General features: G+C 46.8%; 1 protein-coding gene across 1 annotated transcript in view; it reads left to right on the forward strand.

Annotated features, from left to right (window-relative positions):
- Positions 1–21274, forward strand: part of Gfod1 (glucose-fructose oxidoreductase domain containing 1) — a 132500-nt gene extending 111226 nt beyond the window's left edge. The window contains exon 2 of the mRNA XM_008831602.2: positions 14599–21274. Within this exon, the coding sequence (XP_008829824.1) occupies positions 14599–15518 (920 nt within the window). The 3' untranslated portion in view covers positions 15519–21274. The remainder of the gene's footprint in view (positions 1–14598) is intronic.
- The last annotated feature ends 435 nt before the right edge of the window (positions 21275–21709 follow it).

A 21709-nucleotide genomic window follows, 5' to 3' on the forward strand; every position in this document is an offset into this window, starting at 1 on the left:
ACTGGCATCACACCAGTGTGAGTCATATCTTAAGCTATTGGTGTCACTAGGTGGTCCTTCTCATCTCTATCATAATTGTATGAGATCACTCACCATTGCATAGGCAGCTTAACCAAATGTTATAGGATAGTGCACAGTACACGCAGCAGTGCCCTGTGCATTTGCTGTGGGTCCCTGGGAACCTAGGGTGCTGAGATGCTCAGACTGGGGATGGTGCTAAAGCACAGAAGCTAATGGTGGGAAGTAAGAGGTCTAGTGCGTACCCCTCCCGCTTCTTCCCTATGGGCCCTTAATAAATGTTTGTGGGATTAAATGAATGGTTACATGACATTCCATAATTACTACTTAATTCCTTTGCTATCATATTTCACTGCCTCTCAAGCTGCGTTTAGCATTGCAGTGCATTGTCCAGATAAGCACAGATCATGGGTGGCATTTTGTGAGTTTGGCTTCCAGCTTGATCACTTACTAGGGTGGGAATTTAGACATGGATTCCTGAGGGTTTGGCTTTGGGTCATGTGACATGGGGATTAACAGCCTCGATGGGTATTTGTGAGGACCCAGTGAGATGACTTCTACAGAGCACTTTTCCTGTGCCTTGAGGGTAGCAGTGTACTTCAATATAATTAATGAGTTGTTATTGTGTGAGTTGCTTTCGCCCACTTCCCCTCCCACCCCATACCTGTCTAGACACTTAGATCTCAGTGTGATTAAGCTTATCAAGTGTTTCTCAGGAGTTGTTAATAAGAGGAGGGTGGGTGGGGCACCCCCCACCGGTGGGGCACCCCCCACCTCACTGGGGAATACAGCAAGCCAAGCCTGCGCTTTCTCCACCCTTGCTGTCTCTACTTGGCACGTCCTTAGGGACATCTTTTGGTCCAAGACAGTAGACATGTCCCCATAGGTTTTCCTTGAGTCCTGGGCTGATCTGATGAGAAATGGCTTTTCCAGGAGCCCCAGCCAGACTTCTTCCAGCACTGTGTCCCCATAGAACCCCCAAGTCAGTGAGAGCTCCTTCCTCTTCCCTGGTCAGATGTACCAGACTATTTCAACCCTGTCCGGGCTCTGTTCCCAGAGGGGAGAGCCTTTGTTGTCTTTGTCCTGGTCTTTTCAAATGCCTCATAATACCATATGGAAGATGAAGTATTAAAATGTAATTTCAGTGCCAACAAGATGGCTTGCTGCCAAGCCTGAGGGTCTGAGTTCCATATCCAGAACCCACATGGTAGAAAGAATCAACTTCCACAAGGTGTTCTCTGACCTCCACACAAGTGCTGTGACATGCACACATGTATGTGCGTGTGTGTGTGTGTGTGTGTGTGTGTGTGCGCACACACATTCATACATGCTGTTTAAAATATCTACTTCCTACCCCATTTCCCCATCTTCAAGGGAGGGTCCTCACCACCTGATGTCCTCACAAGGGCCAGGAGATGTTCTGGTCCTGAAGGACAATTGCCAGGCCACACATGCCCAGGCACATCCAGTTTTCAGGGGACTTCCTGACAGCTAGATTTCTGCCTTTAAAAACAGTCTGCCTCATTTGCAAATTGTTGTAGAAGAATTAGGACTCTTCCCTAGCCAGTACCAGGGGCAGCATGACTAGTCTCTGTCCCCAGTGAGTAGTGTCTTATCCTTGGATGTCTGGGCTTGCCCAAACTCTTACCTTACTCAATGTGGGCTGTTGTCATCTGGTCCTCAAGTGGAAAATTAAGTGCTGTCTCTTTAAGAGAAAAGACAGGAAAGAAGAAATTAGCTGGCTTCAGGGCTACCAAAGGAAGGTTTTGGATCAGTGTGAGGTGCTTTGTAAACACCCTTTCTCTATTCACGCCCTATCTTCCGTTTTTAAATTTTTGAGCTCTGTTGACAGGGTATAATTACTGTCCAGAGAGCATGATCACACACACACCTATCGAAACATCAGCTGCAGGCTGGAGATGTGGTTGAGTTGGTAGAGTGCCTGTTGAAGCCCTGGGTTTGACCCCCTAGCACAGCATAAAAGCATTTGTGGTGGTGTGTGCCTGAAATCCCAGCACTTGAGAGGTAGAGGCAGGAGGATCAGAATTTCACCCTTATAGAGGTAGTTCAAGGTCAGCCTGAGCTATAGGAGACCTGGTCTCAAAACAGACCAAATCATCAGCTTGAACCAAGGGTGAGGTTTTGCCATTTATCCAGAGAGATTTGAATCTGTAGCCTCCCATAGCTAGCTGAACTGTCTGTATGTATGAACACATGCTCAGCTAGATGCACAGGCAACCTTTGCCCTACATTTGCCCGGCCTGGCCTCCCTGTGGCCACTTTAGACAGTAGTGCTAGCTGAAGCCTCTGCCTGGGGTATGTGTGAAGTGAACTTGATATTGGCACAGTGCTCACGGGGCAGAGCTGCTGGCTACAGGCAGCTTTGCATTCGGTTTTTAGTTCTGAGAGCTGCTGGGACCTACCAAGGGTTTGTCTTTCGGTTTTCCTCACTGTATCTTAGCAATAATGTTGTTCTCAGGCTTTACTTGTACAGTGCTTCCATCACCCTCACCTGTCTCAGGAAACTGCAGGGCCACCTGTCCATTTCACAGATGTTTTTGCACCAAGGCAGGCCTAGAACTCCCTTGGATCTGCAGCTGGTACCTTCCCCGCCCGCTGCATTGTCACACACTTAGCACCTGCCCATCACCTTGTTTTGAATCTTGCAGTTGTAAGAGCTGACTTGTGCAGTTTTTAATGTGCATCTCTTATTGGCCTGCACAGGCGTTTATGGGCACTTTCCATGCCCCTGGGCAGTGACTCTCTATCCTCAAAGCAGCCCTTGGAAATGGGTGTTATGATTCAAGCTTCATACATATGGGAACCAAACTTCTCCTAATTCCGGTGACTGGGTCACAGCATTCAGAGTCCTCCACATCACCTGACCCCCACTCCTTTTCTCTATCCAATCTTATGTTGCATCTTGAATTCTGAGCAGGCCTCAGTGCTCTCTCCATCCAAGCCCACATCAGAAGAGGTCTAGAAAACCTGGAAACCTGTGGTATCCAAGGAGCATTTTAATTGCCTGCACAGAGACCAGGGGGCTGATCTTAGCAGACTGGAATCTGGAAAGGATGTTAGTTCCTTTACAGATGTCTACAGGCGGCTAGGGAAATCGACACCTGGGATGTCCCCATCCCACCAGGGACCCCACCTGGTAATGCCAGATTTCATGGCTTGGCGTGGTGCCAGCACTGGGCATCTGAAGTCCTCTTCAGCATCCCAGCCTCCGCAACCTGCAATGGAGGTGCAACTCCTGCTAGCAAGGGTCGCCAGCTCCCTCCCTCCTCAGGTGGTATCCCTGATTGGACAAACCATATGCATGCCCATGCCTTCACTGCAAAGGCTGCTGGGAGGGCAAGCTGTTGGCTTCACAGGAAACAGAAACTGCCTTTTAGGAAGACTTTCAGGTGGAACATTTCCCAACACTCCAAGGAGATGCAAGGATTGGGCAGATTCCTCAAATGACAGTTCTCCCCCACCCACTCTCCCTGGGTTCTCAAACATGCACAGACACCTAATTATTATCCTTTGGCTTACCTATTAGTTTCTAACCAGCATGACCACACCTTAGGCTTGATCACAGATTGGACAACAATGTAGGTGAAAGCGCTCTGGGAAATTGTCTGTTCATAATTATACCCAGCTGTGATGAGTGGCTGGCGCACTGGCTTTCCTGGGGCTGTGGGAGGAGTCTGTGGCTGTTGGTCACACAACTAGTTTGAGTTGAAGGCTGTAAGACCATCTGGACCCTCACAGTAGATGCAGATCCCTCTCCCTTGCTGAAGAGTGAGGATGCATTCTTCCTTTGTCAAGACGTGTACAGCAGGGGCTAGAGAGCTGCCTCAGCACTGAAGAGCACTGGCTGCTCTTGCAGAGGACTCAGGTTCAATTCCCAGCACCACATGGCAGCTTACAGCCAGATGTCTAGAACTCCAGTTCCAGGGGATCCGATGCCCTTTTCTGACCTCCTCGGGCGTTACACGACACAGGTGCACCCACCTACATGCAAACAGTACACTCATACACATAACATAAAAATAATAAATAAAAAAAGAGGTGTGCAACACTTAGCTGCTTCCACCCTGAGGTGCTTTGGTTCCTGCAAGGGTCTGTGTTGCTGGGGTTCTTGGATTGCCCTGGGTGGTATACATATATCCCCATAGTGGTTTTCCCATCATACCCTACCTTCATGGAGGTGAAGCATGGGGCACGTCCACTGCCACTCAGCACCTTTGGTCAAGATGGCAGGTGCCAGCAGAAGGCAGATCTCTGGGAGTGTTTCTTTTGTTTGGCTGTGGAACCCTGTCACCACAGTGGCCAGCTTCCCTAGCCACCCTCCTCGATAGTAATCTTTCAGTTGTTCTGATCGGTTTATTGCCTCAGATGTGGAGTAACCAGACAGCTGACCTCAAGGACGGAGAACAACGGTCTCGTCCTACTGGCAACCTCTGGCCCTTCTTGTTTTCCTGCTCTGCTCTTCAAACACCAGGCTCTACCACCTCCCATGGGACCTCAAGCACCTCTCAATACAAGCCCCCAGGGGTGGAACTTCTTCTAGTAGCTCTGTGGCTCAGGCATCCAGAACAAATCCTTCCCAAGCAACTAGCTGAAAAAATGGCTGGTGAGGTGGTTCAGTGGATAAAGGCACCTACCGCCAAGCCTGATGGCCTGAGTTTGAGTCCCCGAATCCAACTCCCACAAGTACTACTCTGACCTCCACAAGCATGGCATACATGTATGCCCCCTCCCCCATAAGCGATCAATGTAATAAAAACTTTTTTTAATGGGAAGCACGGGGTCCAGGGATCACATTTCTGCCATGCAGCCTGGACCTGCTGCACATTGCTGGTCTTGGTCAATCATACTCACTAAGCCTCAACTTCCTCTTTGTGTATTAACAGGCCACATGGCTCTGGTGTGGTGCTTGTTATGAGCCTGTGGGAGGCCCCTGATACCTTGTGGGCATGGAACACTTTGAATCTTCTTTCCTTCCTAGTTCTCTTTCCTGCCCTGCCCAGCACCTGTTCCTGCTGCATGGAGAGAGCCTGAGTTGGGGACACAATCACCTTGGTAACAAGGAGACTAATAATAGGTTTTAAAACCCCTAGAGTACCTCTCTGAGCCTATTTGATGGAGTAAAAACTACTGAAAGGGCTAGCAGTGGGAACTGCAACAGGCTCTGGGAGGGGCGTGCTGGCAGATGTGGGAGGTTGCCTAATCTGACTGGGTTCCTAGAGCTCAGGGCAGACGATACAAAGGAGCAGACTACTGGGAGTCACTAGTAGGCAGTGTCCTAAGGTGACTGTAGACCCTTGGACCTCCTGTGATTAACTCTGGCAGAAAGGAGACCATGGGGCAGAGACAGGGTCCAATCTAAGAACAGGAAGTCATCAATGACTGAAAATTCTCTCTAGCAAGTGGTTCAAGAGGAAGTCTGATGGCCAGTGGGGGAAGGATTTAGCTTCAGAATCTGTGGCTGGCTGGAAGATATGGGCCCGTGGCAGGGACGCTGGCCCAGGTGAAGCTGCAGTGTTTACAAAGAACAGGGGCATAAGTTTTACCTCTGTAAGGAACTGAATTTGGCTAACAGCTAAGTGGGCTTGAAAGCAGAGTCTTCCCAAAATTGGCTTTGTGAAACTGTAAGCAGAGACCCAGTTGAGACTACTTAAATTTCTAGTCTAAAGAAACAAGAGCTAGCAATGCATGTTGTGTTACAGTCCGAGTCTGTGGCAGTGCAGTACGGCAGCAAGGAAAACCCAGTACAGTCATACATCTGGCGCTGGTGGGGACTAAGGACTGATGTGCATGTACCATCTGCCATAGAAGGTATCACACAGTGACAGCTGATTGTTTTGCTGGAGGCTCTGGGGAAGAAGAGCACTGTTTCTGGATCTTTTCACTTTTCAAGAGAAGCTGGAAACAGCTGTATGAAATGTCTTGTTTTTAAAGCAACAACAATAACCCTAACCAAACATCTGCCGGGTAAATATGCTTAGATCCCAACACAAAAGTAGACTCTCTCTTGGAGAGTTGCCTCCTTCCTTACCTCCCCCACTTTTCTCCTCTTCTTGGTTTGTTTTTACTTTGTTGTTTATTTATTATTATTTTATGTGTATGAGTGTATTGCCTGCATGTGTCGTGTAATGCCCATATAGGTCAGAAGAAGATGTTGGATTCCCCTGGAACTGGAGTTAAAAATAGTTGTTAGCCACCGTGTGGGTGCTGGGAATCGAACCCAGGTCTTCTGCGAGAGCAGCTGGTGCTCTTAACTGCTGAGCCATCTCTCCAGCCCCTTATTTTATTTTTAAGAGGGGGTCTGTGTAGCTCTGGCTGGCCTGGAACTCACTGTGTACACCAGACTGGCCTCAATCTCACAGAGATCTGCCTGCTTCTACCTCCTGAGTATTGGGATTAAAAGTGTACAACACTATGCCTGGCTTTTGTTTTTGTTTTTTGAGACAGGATGGCCTAAGACTTGTGATGATCCTGCCTTGGCCTTATGGTGCTGGTGGAATAGAGACACAGCTCAGGCTGCTGCCAGCAGGACCTGAGAAGTTTTCTAAAGAACTCCACTTGGGTAAAGCCAGGTCCTTGGCATTGCTGAAGAAAAGAATTTCAGAGCCCAGGGTGGTGGTGGCACACGCCTTTAATCCCAGCACTTGGGAGGCAGAGGCAGATGAATCTCTGTGAGTTCAAGGCCAGTCTGGTCTACATAGCAAGTTCCAGGCTATCTGGGGCTAAGGAGACCCTGTCTCCAAAAAGCAAACAAAATAGGGGGCTGGAGAGATGTTTCAGCAGTTAAGAACACTGGCTGTTCTTGCAGAACCCAGGTTCGAATCCCAAAAAAAGAAGAAGAAGAAGAAGAAGAATTTCAGAATGAGAAGCAAGAGTTGGAGTTTAAAAAACATTTTTCATAGATTTAAGAACTGGAGTTAATAGAAAGAGAGGTGTTCGGGGAAATAGAAACTATCCCCAGGTGTGGGCTTCTCGAAAGACAGTATGCTTCACTATTTTTACAATAGTCATATATGGGATTTGGTGATTTCTGAAGTTAATATCGTTGAAGGGTTGCTAAGAAATTTAAAAGAGATCACAAAGGTGCACCCGACAGGATTATAATCAATAAGTAAAACTAGATCACAGGGCTGCAGGAACTTTGGATTTGTTCACTGTACACAGGTTAATAATAATCTTGTTCGTGAGATTCCCAGAAGATATCTAGGAGAGGAGTGAGACTCTGCCTTCAGGACCCAAGGTTGTATACAGTTGGGCCTGAAGCTTGGCTTATCGCTATTTTAATGACATAAGAAATATTATCTCCATGTTGGTAACCTTCACAGGAAATATATTTGTGGAACCCTTAATTCTCCGCTGGTCAGAGGCTTCAACCATACTCCAGAGTGGAGGGCTTCTTTCTCTTCCTAAATCTCCCTAATTTTCCTTGTCTTCCTATCATGCCTCAATGGGGGGACAGTCTGAAAAGAAGATGGTCGGGTAGAGCTGGACTCCGGTGGGCTCAGTATAGAAAACCTACAGAACCACTTCCGTTCCATTTCAAGTCCCATCGCTGTCAGCCCGCTCACTTCCTTTCATGAGTGGTGACCCTCTTTCCCAGCCCAGTGACGGCACCCAGGGTTGTGACAAAGGAGCTGAATATGGGTCACCCTAACCCATTTCCATCTTAAATTCAGAATTAGGATGGAAACTTAATCAAGTTGCTCTGGGGCTTGGGATGTCACTCAGCTCCACACGAGGCTCCCTAGCCCCCTCTGCCCTGGTTTCTGATGCTCACTCACCAGTCAGTCCCCAGGTTTCTTCCCGGCCTCTTTTGGAGTGGCGTGCTGCGGACCTGCCTGCATGTACAGGCTGTGGTTCACCAGAAAGAGTGGGGAGCATGTTGCTGGGTGCACACCACACAAGCCCTAAGATAGGGTGGTCAGAGATGGGGAGACTGCACAAGACCAGGTGAGCGCTGGGCTCAAGTCCCAGCTCTGAGTTGTGACCAAGGCAAGCTGCTTATCCTCCCAGAAGCTCACTTTTCATATCTGTAAGGAGAGGACAGTATTATTACTTTCCTGATTGGATTGGTACAAACTGAACAGTAGAGATGTAGATGAAACATTTAACCTCCTCTAGCATAAAATATATAACAAATGGCTGTTGTTGCTATTTTATTTTATTTTTTACTTATGTGTATGTCTGTGTGTGGGTATGTGCATGTGAATGTATCTGCCACCAGAGACCAGAAGCATTGGATCCCCTGGATCTCAATATAGGCGGTTGTGAGCCTTCCAGCCTGGATGCCGGGAACTGATCTCAGGTCTTCTGAAAGAGCAGCTCATAGTCTTAACTACCGAGTCATCTCTCCAGCCCCCTGTAGTTGCTATTTTAAGTTGTGTTGATTTTACTATGGTAAGATGAGTCTTCTGAGTTCAGAACTTGTGTTTGTCAGGAATGCTCAGGGGATTAATGATAGACTGGGGATTTAATCTCTCCAGTGGAGTCCATGGACAAGGGGTTGGGCAGGGTGGGGTTGGAGGAACTGATACTGCTCGATGTGTGAGATGTGAGAGGGGTCAGAGCAGGGAGTGGGGAAGAGCTGGAAGAAGGGTAATGAAAGGGAACAAGGACAGCCCCGGACTCAATGGAGCGCTGTCGTGAGCGCAGCTAATGTATTGACTCCGGGTGGTGGGATAGGGAGGTAACTTCTGCTAAACTCAGAGCTTTGTCTTTGGCTCTTTTTTTTTTTTTTTTCACTTTAAACTCCAATTCTGCTTGATCTTTTTTGAATGATAGATTCTTTTAGGGAATTGCACTTCAGGATAGATACACACAGTTCTTATAAACAATCCAATTTTAGTAGTTTCTAAAATCCCAAGTTGAGAATCTTTGTTTTAGACCACTTTTCTAACTGGGACATCATCTGAATGGTAACTTGACATCTGAGTGTTGAATAGGCAAACTCCTACACATCCTTCAGAACCCAGCTGAAATGATTCCTCCTGAGCAAGCTTTCTTCCGTGCTCACATCAGTTGGGCAGCCCCTCCTTCATGCCTCGTTGTATTGCACACCCTCTCTTAGATCTGCATCCTATAATCATTCATATCCAAGTTGTTTTCCCCATTAAACTGAGAACTCCTCATTTTTCTTGTTTGTTGGTTCCAGTGCCTATGAGTGTTGATGAGTCCGAGTATAAATTAAGATGAGTTACCTGTTGGAAATACAGAAAAAGGCTTCTCTTTACCCTTTGCAAATGGAAGGGGAAACAGAAGCCCTACCTGATAGGATGTCTTTGGGTTCTGCCAGTCTGCTGGGACAGACAGAAGCCAGCTTGAGAGGCGGCATCTGTTTGGGCTTCCAGAGACTGTCAACAAGTGGAACAATCAGGAGGAAGTGTGGGAAAGTAACATTGGCCTTGAAGATTTTCACCCTGATTGGATAAGGGATAAGTTCAAAATACGCTGGCAGGGAGGGATGCTTTCAAGATATAGGATGTCCCTGGTCCCTGGGTGGCCACAGGGATGGCCTACATGATCAGGCTGACAGAACCTGCTCTGTGGGAGAGCAGACAGTGGTTATCTTTCCCCAGAGGTGTTTATGGAAAGCTCCTTGCCCAGGCTTCCAGGGTGGAGGATCAGCCCACAGAAGACCTGACCTCTTGGAGGTCAAGACCTAAGTTAGGAATCAGCCACAACTTGGAGACCCTGAGGGCAGCAGCTGGCTGAGGGTGGTTTTAACATCTCCTACTTGGAAACGTCTTCCCTGTATGGTACTAGCTCCTCATGAAGGCCATGAGCATTTAGCCCAGGGGTGGAATACTCTGCATGCTTTGGAAGAAACTGTGTTGCCTTTCCGTGTTCCCATGGAAAACCTCAGGAGGGCATCAAGATGCTTCTGATAAAGACCAGGTGCCCCACTTTGCTGAGAGCATTTTTCCCTCCAGAAGCCCCCCTTCTATCTCCTGTGCCTCCCAACTCCAGCTCTGTGCATTGGTGGGGAGGGTCCCATCTTTCTTTGATAACCAAGTAGCTCCTATTTTTTGCTGATGGGGGTTCTTGTCTTTAAATTAGTTTAGATCCAAAGGTCCCCAAAGACCTGGCTTAAGGTCTGTGTCATCCTGCAAAGGGGTAGTTAGTCTGTGCAGAGGATGGTTAAGGAATCTTCCCCAGAGGGCCTTCCACCAGTCCTGATATGTTCTGTGCCACCTACTTAAGCCACACAGCACCATATGGACCAACGTGGCACTATCCCAAGACACCCATTTCTGGGCACTGGGACAGAGCCAGCTGGGCTTGGAGTTGTAGGATGATGGTCCCCAGGCCCTGGGGTGAAACAGCAGTGTGGGCAGCATCCGTCATAGCCATAGTGGGTTTGCAGAATGCTTACTTGATCCCCTCTGTCGCTGTGGGCAGCAGAGGACTTTGCTGGAACTCTCTCTGCTCAGGAAGCGTTTGGGGCTGGGCAAAACACGAATGCTTTTTCTTGGCTGCTGCTTTGTCCTTGCTTTGCGCTGCCCATGTTTGAAGACAGATGGAGTCCATTCCTGTGTTCCCAGGGCCTTTGCTGAGTTCTCTACAACTTGACTTCTGGGAACTTGTTGGAAGTCTCAAAGGTCTGTGTCCTCTGCCTTAGAAGGAGGGCAGCATGTTTTGCCATGAGAGGATAGAAATGTGAAAGTTACAGCATGTGTGCTGTGGCACCACATGAGGTGCAAGGATGCAGGATGGTAGGGATGGTTTTCCCCTAGAGTATCACTGGAAGGGAGAAAGTATAACCTACCTTCTTAGGCTGAACACTATGAGACCAGAACAGTAGATTTTTCTCTCATAAAGAGATTCTAAGTGCCAGGCCTGGTGATGCAGGTCTGTGATCCCAGCTAGATGGGAGGCTGAGGGAAGAGGATCACAAGTTCTAGCTCAGCAGGCTCTAGAGAAAGTTCAGCCTGAGTAATGTAGACAAAAAAACAGATTATAGGTCACTGGTAGAGCTCACAGCTTGAAACCCTGGGGTCTGTTCCCCAGCACCACACCCACAGAGAAATTCTGATGATTAGAGCAGAAGAACAGGCACCACAGCCTGAGCCTCTGAAACTTATAGAGGTCAAGGTCAACCAGCTTCCATCAGCTCTCCTAGGAACAAGGACAAGGGCACACCCATGACAGCTGGTCTACCAGGGACTAAGGAGGGTCCTTTCCCATCGCTATGAGTGGTGCGCTACAAAGATCTTGACCCCTTCAAGTTTAGAAGACAGTACATGAGAAAACATAGTGTTTCTTTTTTAACTTTCTGATCAAACACTAGAAACTTTAAAAATGCTATGAAGAACATAAGAAACTCTGGGGAGTAGGGGGTGGGGGCTGGTTTAGCTCAGTGATCAAGTATCTTCTTAAATTTTGTCAGGCCCTTGTTCAATCCCAATACTGCAACAGACAAAGCGAAAAGTCAGTCCAGTCCTATTGATTAGAGTTAACCACTGTGAACTCTTCGAGGCATTCCCTTGCAGCATGTTTCTGCCTCTTTAAGGAGGGCTGAGATCACAACGTGTCTATGAATACAGCCCTTTTCATATATGATTACATCACAATCATCTTGCTTGTTCTTGCACGGGCTTTGAGGGTGCCATCTCCAGTGACAACTCACTTTCTTATTATATGGCTGCATTCCAGTTTATTACCCATTCTGGGGCATTTCCATAGGTCCCAGGTTTTTGCTTTATAAAGTGCCTTTGGGCAGGAAACAGTACTTAACATTTTAGGTCATTTTCTTTATGAAAGATTTGTACAGGTTGCTTATGGTGTTCAAGGATAAGTGCATGCAAAGGTGTTAGCAAAACCCCTCTTGAAAGTATGGATGTCACAGAAGTCAGGTGGAGGGTGGGTCAAGTGATAATGTGTGCAGAACACTCTGATTGCAAACATAAGAGAAACAAGGAATTACAAGATTGAATCTTTTTTTGTTTGTTTGTTTGTTTATTTTGAGACCTCCCTGTAGCCTCAGCTGGCCTGGAACTTGCTATGTAGACCAGGCTGCCCATCAACTCAGTAGAGATCCACCTTCCTTGGCCTCCCGAGTGCTGGTATTAAAGGTGTGCATCACCATGCCAGGCACAAGATATAATTCTAATTTTTGTCCTTGAGGAACTTAATGGACTTGAGGAATAAATCAATAGCCCATAGGAACAGATGGCTGTATCCACAGGGATCATCCATGATTTCAGAGGGAGTATCATTTTGTATGTATGTTTTTCTTACATTTTTCTGGAGTGTTCATTGATCTTTTCATTCACAGAGCTGCCAAGAATTATCCTTTCACTGATCATTTGGGGGTATATGTTTTTTTCTCTACTTATTCTTTTATAGCTCTTGTGATAGAAAAAAATTTTTAAATGCCATTCATATTGGACATAAGAGTATACTACTCATAAATGAGCCCAATTGAGTACGCTAAAGAAAGGGCAGTCAGGTGGCCCGATTTAGGGGAACTTGAGGTAGAGCACAGGAGAGTCCAGAGCCCATATGCCACAGGAATGGGGGCAGATCTTGGCAGGGTCTGTCATCCGTCCTTGCAGAGACAGTTTACATTGCTAAAGAAAGGGCAGTCAGGTGGCCTGATTTAGGGGAACTTGAGGTAGAGCACAGGAGAGTTCAGAGCCCATATGCCACAGGAATGGGGCAGATCTTGGCAGGGTCTGTCATCCGTCCTTGCAGAGACAGTTTACATGTAAATCTGTCCCTGGCAACATGAGCTGTTGTCATGTGGTACAGGTAGATGGCACTTGTGGTGATACAAAGCATTGCTACCTCATCCCTCTGCCCCCACATATATACTAGGAGTTTAAAAGAACTTCTTGCTGCCCATGCATCGTCATGAAGAAGGACAGTTGAGTTCTGCCAGTGTGGAACCAGCAAGCAGATGTGGGCATTCTGTATGCTCAAAGGTGTCACTCGGGTCTCGAACTAGGCAAGCGTGTTGAAGTTTATGGGTATCAGTTCTATTCTTTCCTCCAGTTTGTGCCAATCACTTCTACTGTTTGGCTAGCTCTTCCTTGGGAACATGAGAGGGTCATATTCCATGCTGTTCCCTTGTCTGGTACCTCCCTGGTCAGACATCTGCAACTGCAGGACTTCCACACAACTCCATCTTAGCTTGTTAGGAGAGTTCAAAGACTTTGTCAATCAAATGCCCACAGTCTGAACACATGGAACTGGAGTGTGTGATTCATCAGCCTACCTCCCTTAGCGTCTCTCCATCTTCTGCAGCTGCAGTGGCCACGTTGCAAACTGAGGGTCTACGTCAGCAGGCCATGCTTTGACTCAGTAGCCCCTCCACCCTCTACTTATATCTTATCTGGCTGGTTAACAAATCTGTGTGCCTAAAATAAATCCATTTGGCTGCTTCTCCAAGTCCAGTAGAGCTGTTTCCCTTCTCTGACTCCTGGCTTCAATAGAATAAATCTTTTTCTCAGTCTTTTTCTGTTGTTTGCTCCAGACCCAGAAGCACTAAGTCTATAAAGGGCTCAGAGAGGCATCTTGCAGTGCCCTGTAATTTATAGGCCCATTACTGACATAGTAGGAGGCTCGTTCTTATTTGGCCTAGCTCCACTGACCAAAAAGCAGTTATCCCCACCCAGAGGCAGGTGAGATTGGGGTGGGGGGGGCACTGCCTACCCATCAGATCTACTGAATACAGGATACTTATGACCAAAGAAAAACAGTCAACTAAGTACATCAGTGACCATTTCCAGCCCAAATGAAAAATAAACAAGCAAGACAAACTCCAAATAGAATCCTGGGGGCGCATAGGGAGGGGGACAGCCCAAAACATAGACCTTTCAGAGCACCATTAAGACATTCTTGGGCTAAGAATGGTGGCTCAGATCTGTAATCCCAGCTGTAGGTTGAAGGTTACAAGTTTGAGGTCAGCCTAGGTACATAGTAAGTTCCTGGCCTCATTGTGAGATCGTGTCTCAATCTAACCTTCCTCCCAAAACAAATTTCCTCACCATCAGACTTACCTGGGCTAGGGCTTGAACTTTACTGGTTATATCCAAATATTATTCCTGTCCACGAGGAATGTTTTTTAATACAATTTTAGTAAAACTTTATTACATATAAATATAAGAATGCTTATACATATGATTTTAACAGAATATATTTATACATACAAAGAGTGTACAGTTTAATAAAACCATCTTACATTTCAAGAAGCACACATTTATAAAACTATCAAATAAAGTACTTTATGCATTTACAAATTAAAGATATCTTTTAAATACAGGGTATGTAAATATATTAAATTAAATCTATTTAAATCAATACCAGTACATTAACGTTACAATTAATTCAATTTGCAAATTTAAAGCAATATTGAAATGCATAGGATATATGTGTGTGTTGAGGGGCGGGTGCTGGGGATCGAGCCCAAGGTCTGCTATGCAATATGATGCATTCTTATCTAAAAGGTGTTAGGAAATAGTTAAAAACTGCTCCTTGGGAGGGGTACCCGCCCTGGTGGCCACAGCGCCCCCTAGCGTTCCCTCTGCGCAGCACACTGATCTCTCTTGCTTTCACTTGTAGGCATAGGCAAGAATGTCATCTGCGACCGCACCGCCACGCCACTGGATGCCTTCCGCATGATGTCTGCTGCCCACTACTACCCCAAGCTCATGAGCATTATGGGCAACGTGCTGCGCTTCCTGCCGGCCTTTGTGCGCATGAAACAGCTGATCGAGGAGGGCTATGTGGGCGAGCTGTTGGTGTGTGAGGTGCAGGTGCACAGCGGCAGTCTGCTGGGCAAGAAATACAACTGGAGTTGTGACGACTTGATGGGAGGTGGTGGTTTGCACTCGGTGGGCACCTACATCATTGACCTACTCACCTTCCTCACGGGTCAGAAGGCTGTCAAGGTCCACGGGCTGCTAAAGACTTTTGTCAAGCAGACGGACCACATCAAGGGCATCCGTCAGATCACCAGCGATGACTTCTGCACCTTCCAGATGGTGCTAGAGGGCGGGGTGTGTTGCACAGTGACCCTGAACTTCAATGTGCCCGGAGAGTTCAAGCAGGACGTGACCGTGGTGGGCTCGGCCGGGCGCCTGCTGGCAGTGGGCACTGACCTATATGGGCAGCGCAATAGTGCCCCCGAGCAGGAACTGCTGCTGCAGGATGCCACGCCTGTGAGCAACTCCCTGCTGCCGGAGAAGGCCTTCAGCGACATCCCCTCACCCTATCTACGTGGCACCATGAAGATGATGCAGGCGGTGCGCCAGGCCTTCCAGGACCAGGATGACCGGCGCACGTGGGATGGTAGGCCTCTTACCATGGCTGCCACCTTTGACGACTGCCTGTACGCGCTATGCGTGGTGGATACTATCAAGAGGTCCAGTCAGACTGGCGAGTGGCAGAACATTGCTATCATGACCGAGGAGCCGGAGCTGAGCCCCGCCTATCTGATCAGCGAGGCCATGCGCAGGGGCAGGATGTCCCTCTACTGTTAGCACTGGGACTGGGGACTTGGAGGTCTTTTGTGTGGGGCCAGCTAGGGGCAAGTGCACTGGGGAGAGGGTGATCATGGGGATTGTGGGAGTGGGGCAGGGGCGGCATGAGCCCATGGGCACCCGAGAGGGTGATCTCCAACTTCATAGGCCAAGCTCATATTCAGAGGGGCGTTCTATCCTTTAGATGGTCCCTGCTGGGTATTTGCATGGGAGGACGAAAGTTTAGGCAACACCTCTGCTGCCCGTTACTGTGAGAAGCAAGGAGGGGCAGCTCCCCTCCCTACCTCATCCATCCACAGGCCTTGGCCTTCTTTGCGAGTCAAGGTGCTGTATCAGATGGCAAGCTCAGCGCCCCCCACTGGCAGGAGTCTAAATAAGCTTTTTGGTGTAGGGAGAGGAAGAGGTGAGTTGGACTGGTAAGAAAGTTCCAATTCCAGGAAGCCACTTTGGGCTCTACCTTAAGGATCTGAAGGAAAATTGCTAGCAACATATACAGTTCCTTGATTGTTCCTCCTCCTTGGAAGCATTAAGTGAGTCTGTTGCCCCTCACCTGGTGTGGTGAGCGTCCTTAGTGGAGAGCAAAGCACTCTGCATCCAGACAGGTGAGGCAGAACATACACTGGAGTCTCTGAGCTGATCAGTAACAGACAGGCACAAGGAGCCACTTCAAAGCACTCTTTTCAGTGGAACAAGTTATGAATAGGCTCTCTAGGCATCACCAAGAATGCCACACCTAGTGTGGACTAAATAGCAAGTTTTTGTTCTGTCCTCCAGGATTGGGGACCACTGCAGTGTGAGCCGCAGTGTGAACTCCCAAAAAGAGGAGAAAATGACTCCAGTCCCAGAGTTGCTTTGGCACCAATACCCATATTTCCTACCAAGATGAGGAAAGGCATTGATGTGATTCCTCGCTTTGTGTGTTTAAAAGGGGAAGCCTTCATTTTCACTCACATAGAGTCTTTAAGAAGAATCAAGGCTCTTTTCCTTATCTTTGGGCCTGGCTTCAGGGTTCTGACACCTGAAAACTTCTGAACAGGTATTAAGTAAAACAGAAAGCCAGTAAGGAACACAATTTTCAGTGTTTCTAAAATGGGGAATTAGAGCCCTCAAAGGGGTGTGCATAGGTGAAGAAGACTAATGTTGGAAAAAACCACCTTTTACTTCCTCTCCAGTCTCCCATGTCTTTTCACCCTATTTACAGAACTGAAAAATGAAACTAGAGATGGTCCACTTCAAGCTTACAGTGGGCAGAGACAAAGCGCATCACACAGAGAGACACACATTTATAAATGAGCTCTCCTCAGATGTCACTAGAAATATTCTTTAGAATTCAGGTCTGGTCTTGAAAGAAAGGTCAAGTTATGTACATTTCGAAAATGGGGGAATTGTCCTTTTTTGGTCATTTCTGCTGACCTTCACCTGTCATGTGGCAGTTCTGAGGCTGGATATGGAGACGCCTGTGTAAGTAGTCCGCATAGCTTTTGTGCAGTCTCACTGAGTCCTGATGAATGTCTTTGGCCCTACAGCCCACCCCCAAGCCTCTGAATAAGCAATATTTGAGAAGAGTCTGGCCAGTACTCCCCTATGCTCCTCCCTGGTGACTCACAGGGACAGTCATCCATGTGCCCACATACCAGGGATAACCATTTTCTAGTATGAAGGAGCAGGTGTTGCTTTGCTAGAAATCCAACTTCCCAGGGTCCTACTGCAGCATGGTGTGTACATAGGTGAAGAAGGCTAATGGGGGAAGGGGGGGATCTTTCACTTTTCAGTTGAAACTATAAAACATCTTTTACTATCAGTCAACTGAAACTCCCCAAGGCTCCCAATTGGTTGATATCCCTCATGCCAGCATTCCAGGCTTACATCTATCAGATCAAAATGGGAGATTTAGTGGACTGGGTGTCTCCCAGGACTCTTTTGTTCACAGGGCCATGTCATAGACTCTTGTCACTCTTGTACTCCTAAATTGCCCTCTAGGGAAGAGAAAGAAACAAATTTTTTTTCTAGTTACCCTGAAAGTCTGTGTTTAAGGATGTAGTGGGTAGGGTAGGGGGCAGGATAGAATGAACCACAGGGTTCATTTTTCTAAGTTACTTATACTCTAAGTAGAAATTCTTGAGGCTCAATTTTTTGTTTCTCTACTGATTCTTGAGATTCTCCCCTACAGAGGCCTCTGAGCTCTGTGATAACAGGCAGGGTCTAAAACAAAAATTCTCATTTGAGGCTAGAGAAACCTAAAGACCTAGAAAGAATACGTATTCTTTAAAAAAAGCATGTGCAATAGTAAGTGTGCTCCGATTTCATCTCCTGCAATGCATGTAGTAGAGGTAGAGGAGGAAGAAAAGATCGTTTTAATGTAAAGACGGCAGCAGATGAGTTTAAGAGATTTCTTTAGTATTCTGCAGCCCTAGGCTTTTCTTGATTGCAAGTTCTTGATTGGCAGCAGTGACACGAGGCTGAAATCTCAAACAATCATTCTGCAAACTGGCTTTGATCTAAGTCCTGGAATAACCAGCCCCTTTCTAATTTCTTTAACATGGTTCAAGGCCATTATGTACTGGAGGCAGCATGTTGGGTGTCCCCATTAAGTTCCCCCTTGCCTGATTTGTTGATGTGTCCGCTACAGAAGTCCTGAAGTTCAGGATCTCAGAGACTGTAGATCAGGGTTTTTTAACCAAGTGTTTGAGAATGCCCTGGGTTTATGTGCAAAGTTCGGGGTCTAGGAGTTCTCCTCTGTGGCCACTGTGAGTTTCTCTAAGACTTCTCTCTCAGTGGTAAAGTTGCATTGTGGGCTACCTCCAAAGCAGCTTAGCCTACCTGGCAGCAAGTCCCATCGGGTCAGGTATTGTCAGTGCTCTAGGTGTAGTGTCACCTGACTTACCCACTGTATGCATAATATTTTAAGTGCATCATCTCATTCAATCCATAAAATACAGTATTGACTACTGTCATTTCCTCTACGTATATATGAAAATATAACATACCCAAAGCACACAATGAGTGAGCAAACTAGAGTTTGTGGTTTGTGCTTCTGCTGTTCTTGCCAGGAAAGGCATACTCCCACCCCAAGGAGCATCATGGGAGGAGTGGGCTGAGACTGGGCAGCCCGCTTTCCTGTTGGGCAGGATGCAAAATTTGATGTCCTGCCAGCTGGTTATTAAAGCTGCAAACAGAAGTAGTCGATTTTTCTTCCCCTTCCAAAATGGAAATATCACTCAGCTTCTTTTAAGATGGACTTTCAAAGTTGACTTTTTAAGTGACTCAGCATCCTCAGTGTTACAGACTTTCAAAGCATTGTTGGCTATGATAGATGGCCTTGAATTTTGCTGCCAGGAGTGTGACATAGGAAGGCATCTTTTCTCAGGGAGCAGGCTTTAGGGTTTTGTTTGGGACTATGGGTTTTAGCTGTGCATTTGTTCTCTCTCTCTCTCTCTCTCTCTCTCTCTCTCTCTCTCTCTCTCTCTCTCTTCAGCTATTGAACTTGATCTACAGTTATACATTAGGTTTCTGATCTGATCTCTGTCTGGTGGGCACTAGAGGAAATCAGCTTTGATAATGATATCCTGGGGACAAAGTCAACCCAATTGCATTTGAAAGGCCTCTAGAGTGTGAACTAGTAGACCCCTTTTACATCCCAGAGAAGAAATTGATGACCAAGGTCACCTACTTCTTTAGTGGTAGACCTAGGGTAGGAAGCCCAGTTTTGTGATTCTCAGTTTTCTTCAGGGCTCCCAGATGGGGAAAGGAGGCTCATCTACGTGAGCCATCTGCCTAGGTGGAGAAGTTGGAATTAGAGCTTGGCCCTGCACTGGACAGTGTTCCCTGAGCTGTGATGAAGCCTTTTCTTTTCCTTTTTTCTTTCTTTCTTTCTTTCTTTCTTCTTCTTCTTCTTCTTTTTTTTTTTTTTTTTAAGCAAACGGTTACCGGCTATGTAAAAGACTGTGTGTGTGTGTATGTTAGGGCTAGAACCCAGGGCTTTGTGCATGGTAGGCAAGCTCTCTACCACTGAGCCACATCTCTAGCCTCAATTATGTTTTGAATGTATTCCGAAAACTAGCTGTTTAATATTTTTCATTGTGTCCATAATGGATCTATTATCTTTAGTTTGTATGTTAATGGAAGCTGAGGGGCATAAATTCAGATGTTCACCTTGGGGATTTCTTAGGACCCACTCTACTACTGCCCCTTTGCCCCCTGCTGGGTACAAATCTTGACTCTGACTAGTCTAGACTCTTGCCCCACCTGCTGGTGACCTCCTTTGTCAAACCCCCTGGAATTTACAGGGCCGAAGTCATGACATTGGGGAACTTGTTGGAGAAAAACTAAACAACTGTTGGTACATTGTATTGATTTCCTTTGGGTGAAGGAGGAGGGAAGGAAAGTTGTGTGTCTGCAGTGCGGCTCCAGAGTTGTCTCCAGCAGTGATTGTGCTGTCCTGCTGGTCCACCCTGGTCAGCAGCTGGCAGATGGGGCATGCTGTGAGTTTCTGGAAACAGATCAGATGGGCGGGGGCTTCTAGAACTTGTCTGCAGAGGTGTTAAAAGCCCCCCTGTGCTTCTCCAAGATCATGGGCCTGTGGTTTCGGTGTTCAAAGGTCTGTGTGATGTAAGGAGTAGATGGCCTTCTCTCCCTGGCATCAGAGTCCTTACTAGCTGGAGTCATTGAGAAGGCCACCAAAGCCTCTGGCTCTCTTTCAGGCTTGCTGACATACAGCACTCCTGAATACTCTTGAATCTGCTGCAACCCTTTGTTTACACGAGCAGTGAACAGAATAATAAAAAGAACATGCTAGACACAATGCTTGATGCTTAGTGCGGCGATCTAAGCTTGCCTGGACTGGTAGCACAGGGAGGCCATAGGCAGTGGGGTCACCATGTCACTGTCTCCTAAGCTCTGTCCAACTGTCTCCTGTTCCCTGTAGCCCACCACAAGGGCTAGGTTGTTCAGTGAGCCTCACAACGTCTCATAAATGCAATGATTTGTTTGTGATGTGGAGTCGAATCCCAGGTTAAGCACATAACCTGACCTTGCTCCTTTATTCTGCCCTGTCCCTTGTCCAGGGGAGGGAGAACTTTCTAGCAATTATGGCTTTTCTGTTTGTTGCCTGGTGCTTTTGTAGTACTTTGTTTTTTGTGTGTGGGTTTTTTTTTTTCTTATTATTTTGAAACCAAAATTACATTGGTTTAGCTGTCATGTTCAAGTATATATTTATTGTGTTTTACAAACATGGGTATATATGTATGTATATGTATAAAACCAAACATATATAAAAAGTCAAAGCATGTATACTAGATATTTTAAAGTTATTTATCAAGGGGGGAAAGATGTATGTTATAAAGTAAACAGAGTCTATATTTTATATATAATGTAGATAGGAAAAATAGCTTATAAATTATAGAAGGTTTTAGTTTTCATTTTCTATTATTAAAGCAAAAGAAAGAAAATAGTAATAAAAAAATGGCAATGATCACAACTGTGCTTAGTGTTTTCAAGGCTGAACTGCTATGGCATGGTAGATTTCCTTCCTGCCCCACCTCCAGTAGTTCCGGTCTGCAGATCCCGGCTACTGAGCAGATGCCCACTGGTGCCTTTGTGATGCTCTGGGTCTGGATGTGTGGCTCCACCAAGGTGCGCATGCCCAACTTGCTGCCCGTGCTGCTCAGAACATAGCTTCTAGCTGTTCACAGTTTGCTTTGGTGGGATAAGCATTGGTGGGAGAGAGGATGAACTCGGCAAATAAAGATTTCAAAGAAGCCATGCTCCAGCTTGGTCTCCTTTTTCTAGCCCCAGGTGCTCCTGATTTAGTGACTGCCCTGTTTGTGGGCTCCGAAGCAGGAAGGGGTGCCTTTGGGGGAGGGAGCTTTGGGGTGAGGCTTTGTCAGCATCTGTGAAGCTGAACTGTGGGAATCCACTGACCTTCCACTTCTGATTGGGAATGACTGAATATATGAATTGGAGCCATCTGGTTCAAACCATTCTGAAAATGTTGAAACAGAGGGGAGAGGACCTCCTTAAGGCTTTTTGGGGGGTGTGTGTACATGTACATAAGTGTATGCATCTGTGCGTGTGTGGCAAAGGCTAGTCCAGAAAAGTTGAAAACAGATTTAGATCAGGGAAGCAAATCTTAGAATTTTCTATTTTAATATCATAAAGCCAGGTCTGGTGGCACATGCACCTGTAATCCCAGC

Source organism: Nannospalax galili, unplaced genomic scaffold, assembly GCF_000622305.1.
Source record: "Nannospalax galili isolate Female #2095 unplaced genomic scaffold, S.galili_v1.0 scaffold72, whole genome shotgun sequence".
NCBI lineage: Eukaryota > Metazoa > Chordata > Mammalia > Rodentia > Spalacidae > Nannospalax > Nannospalax galili.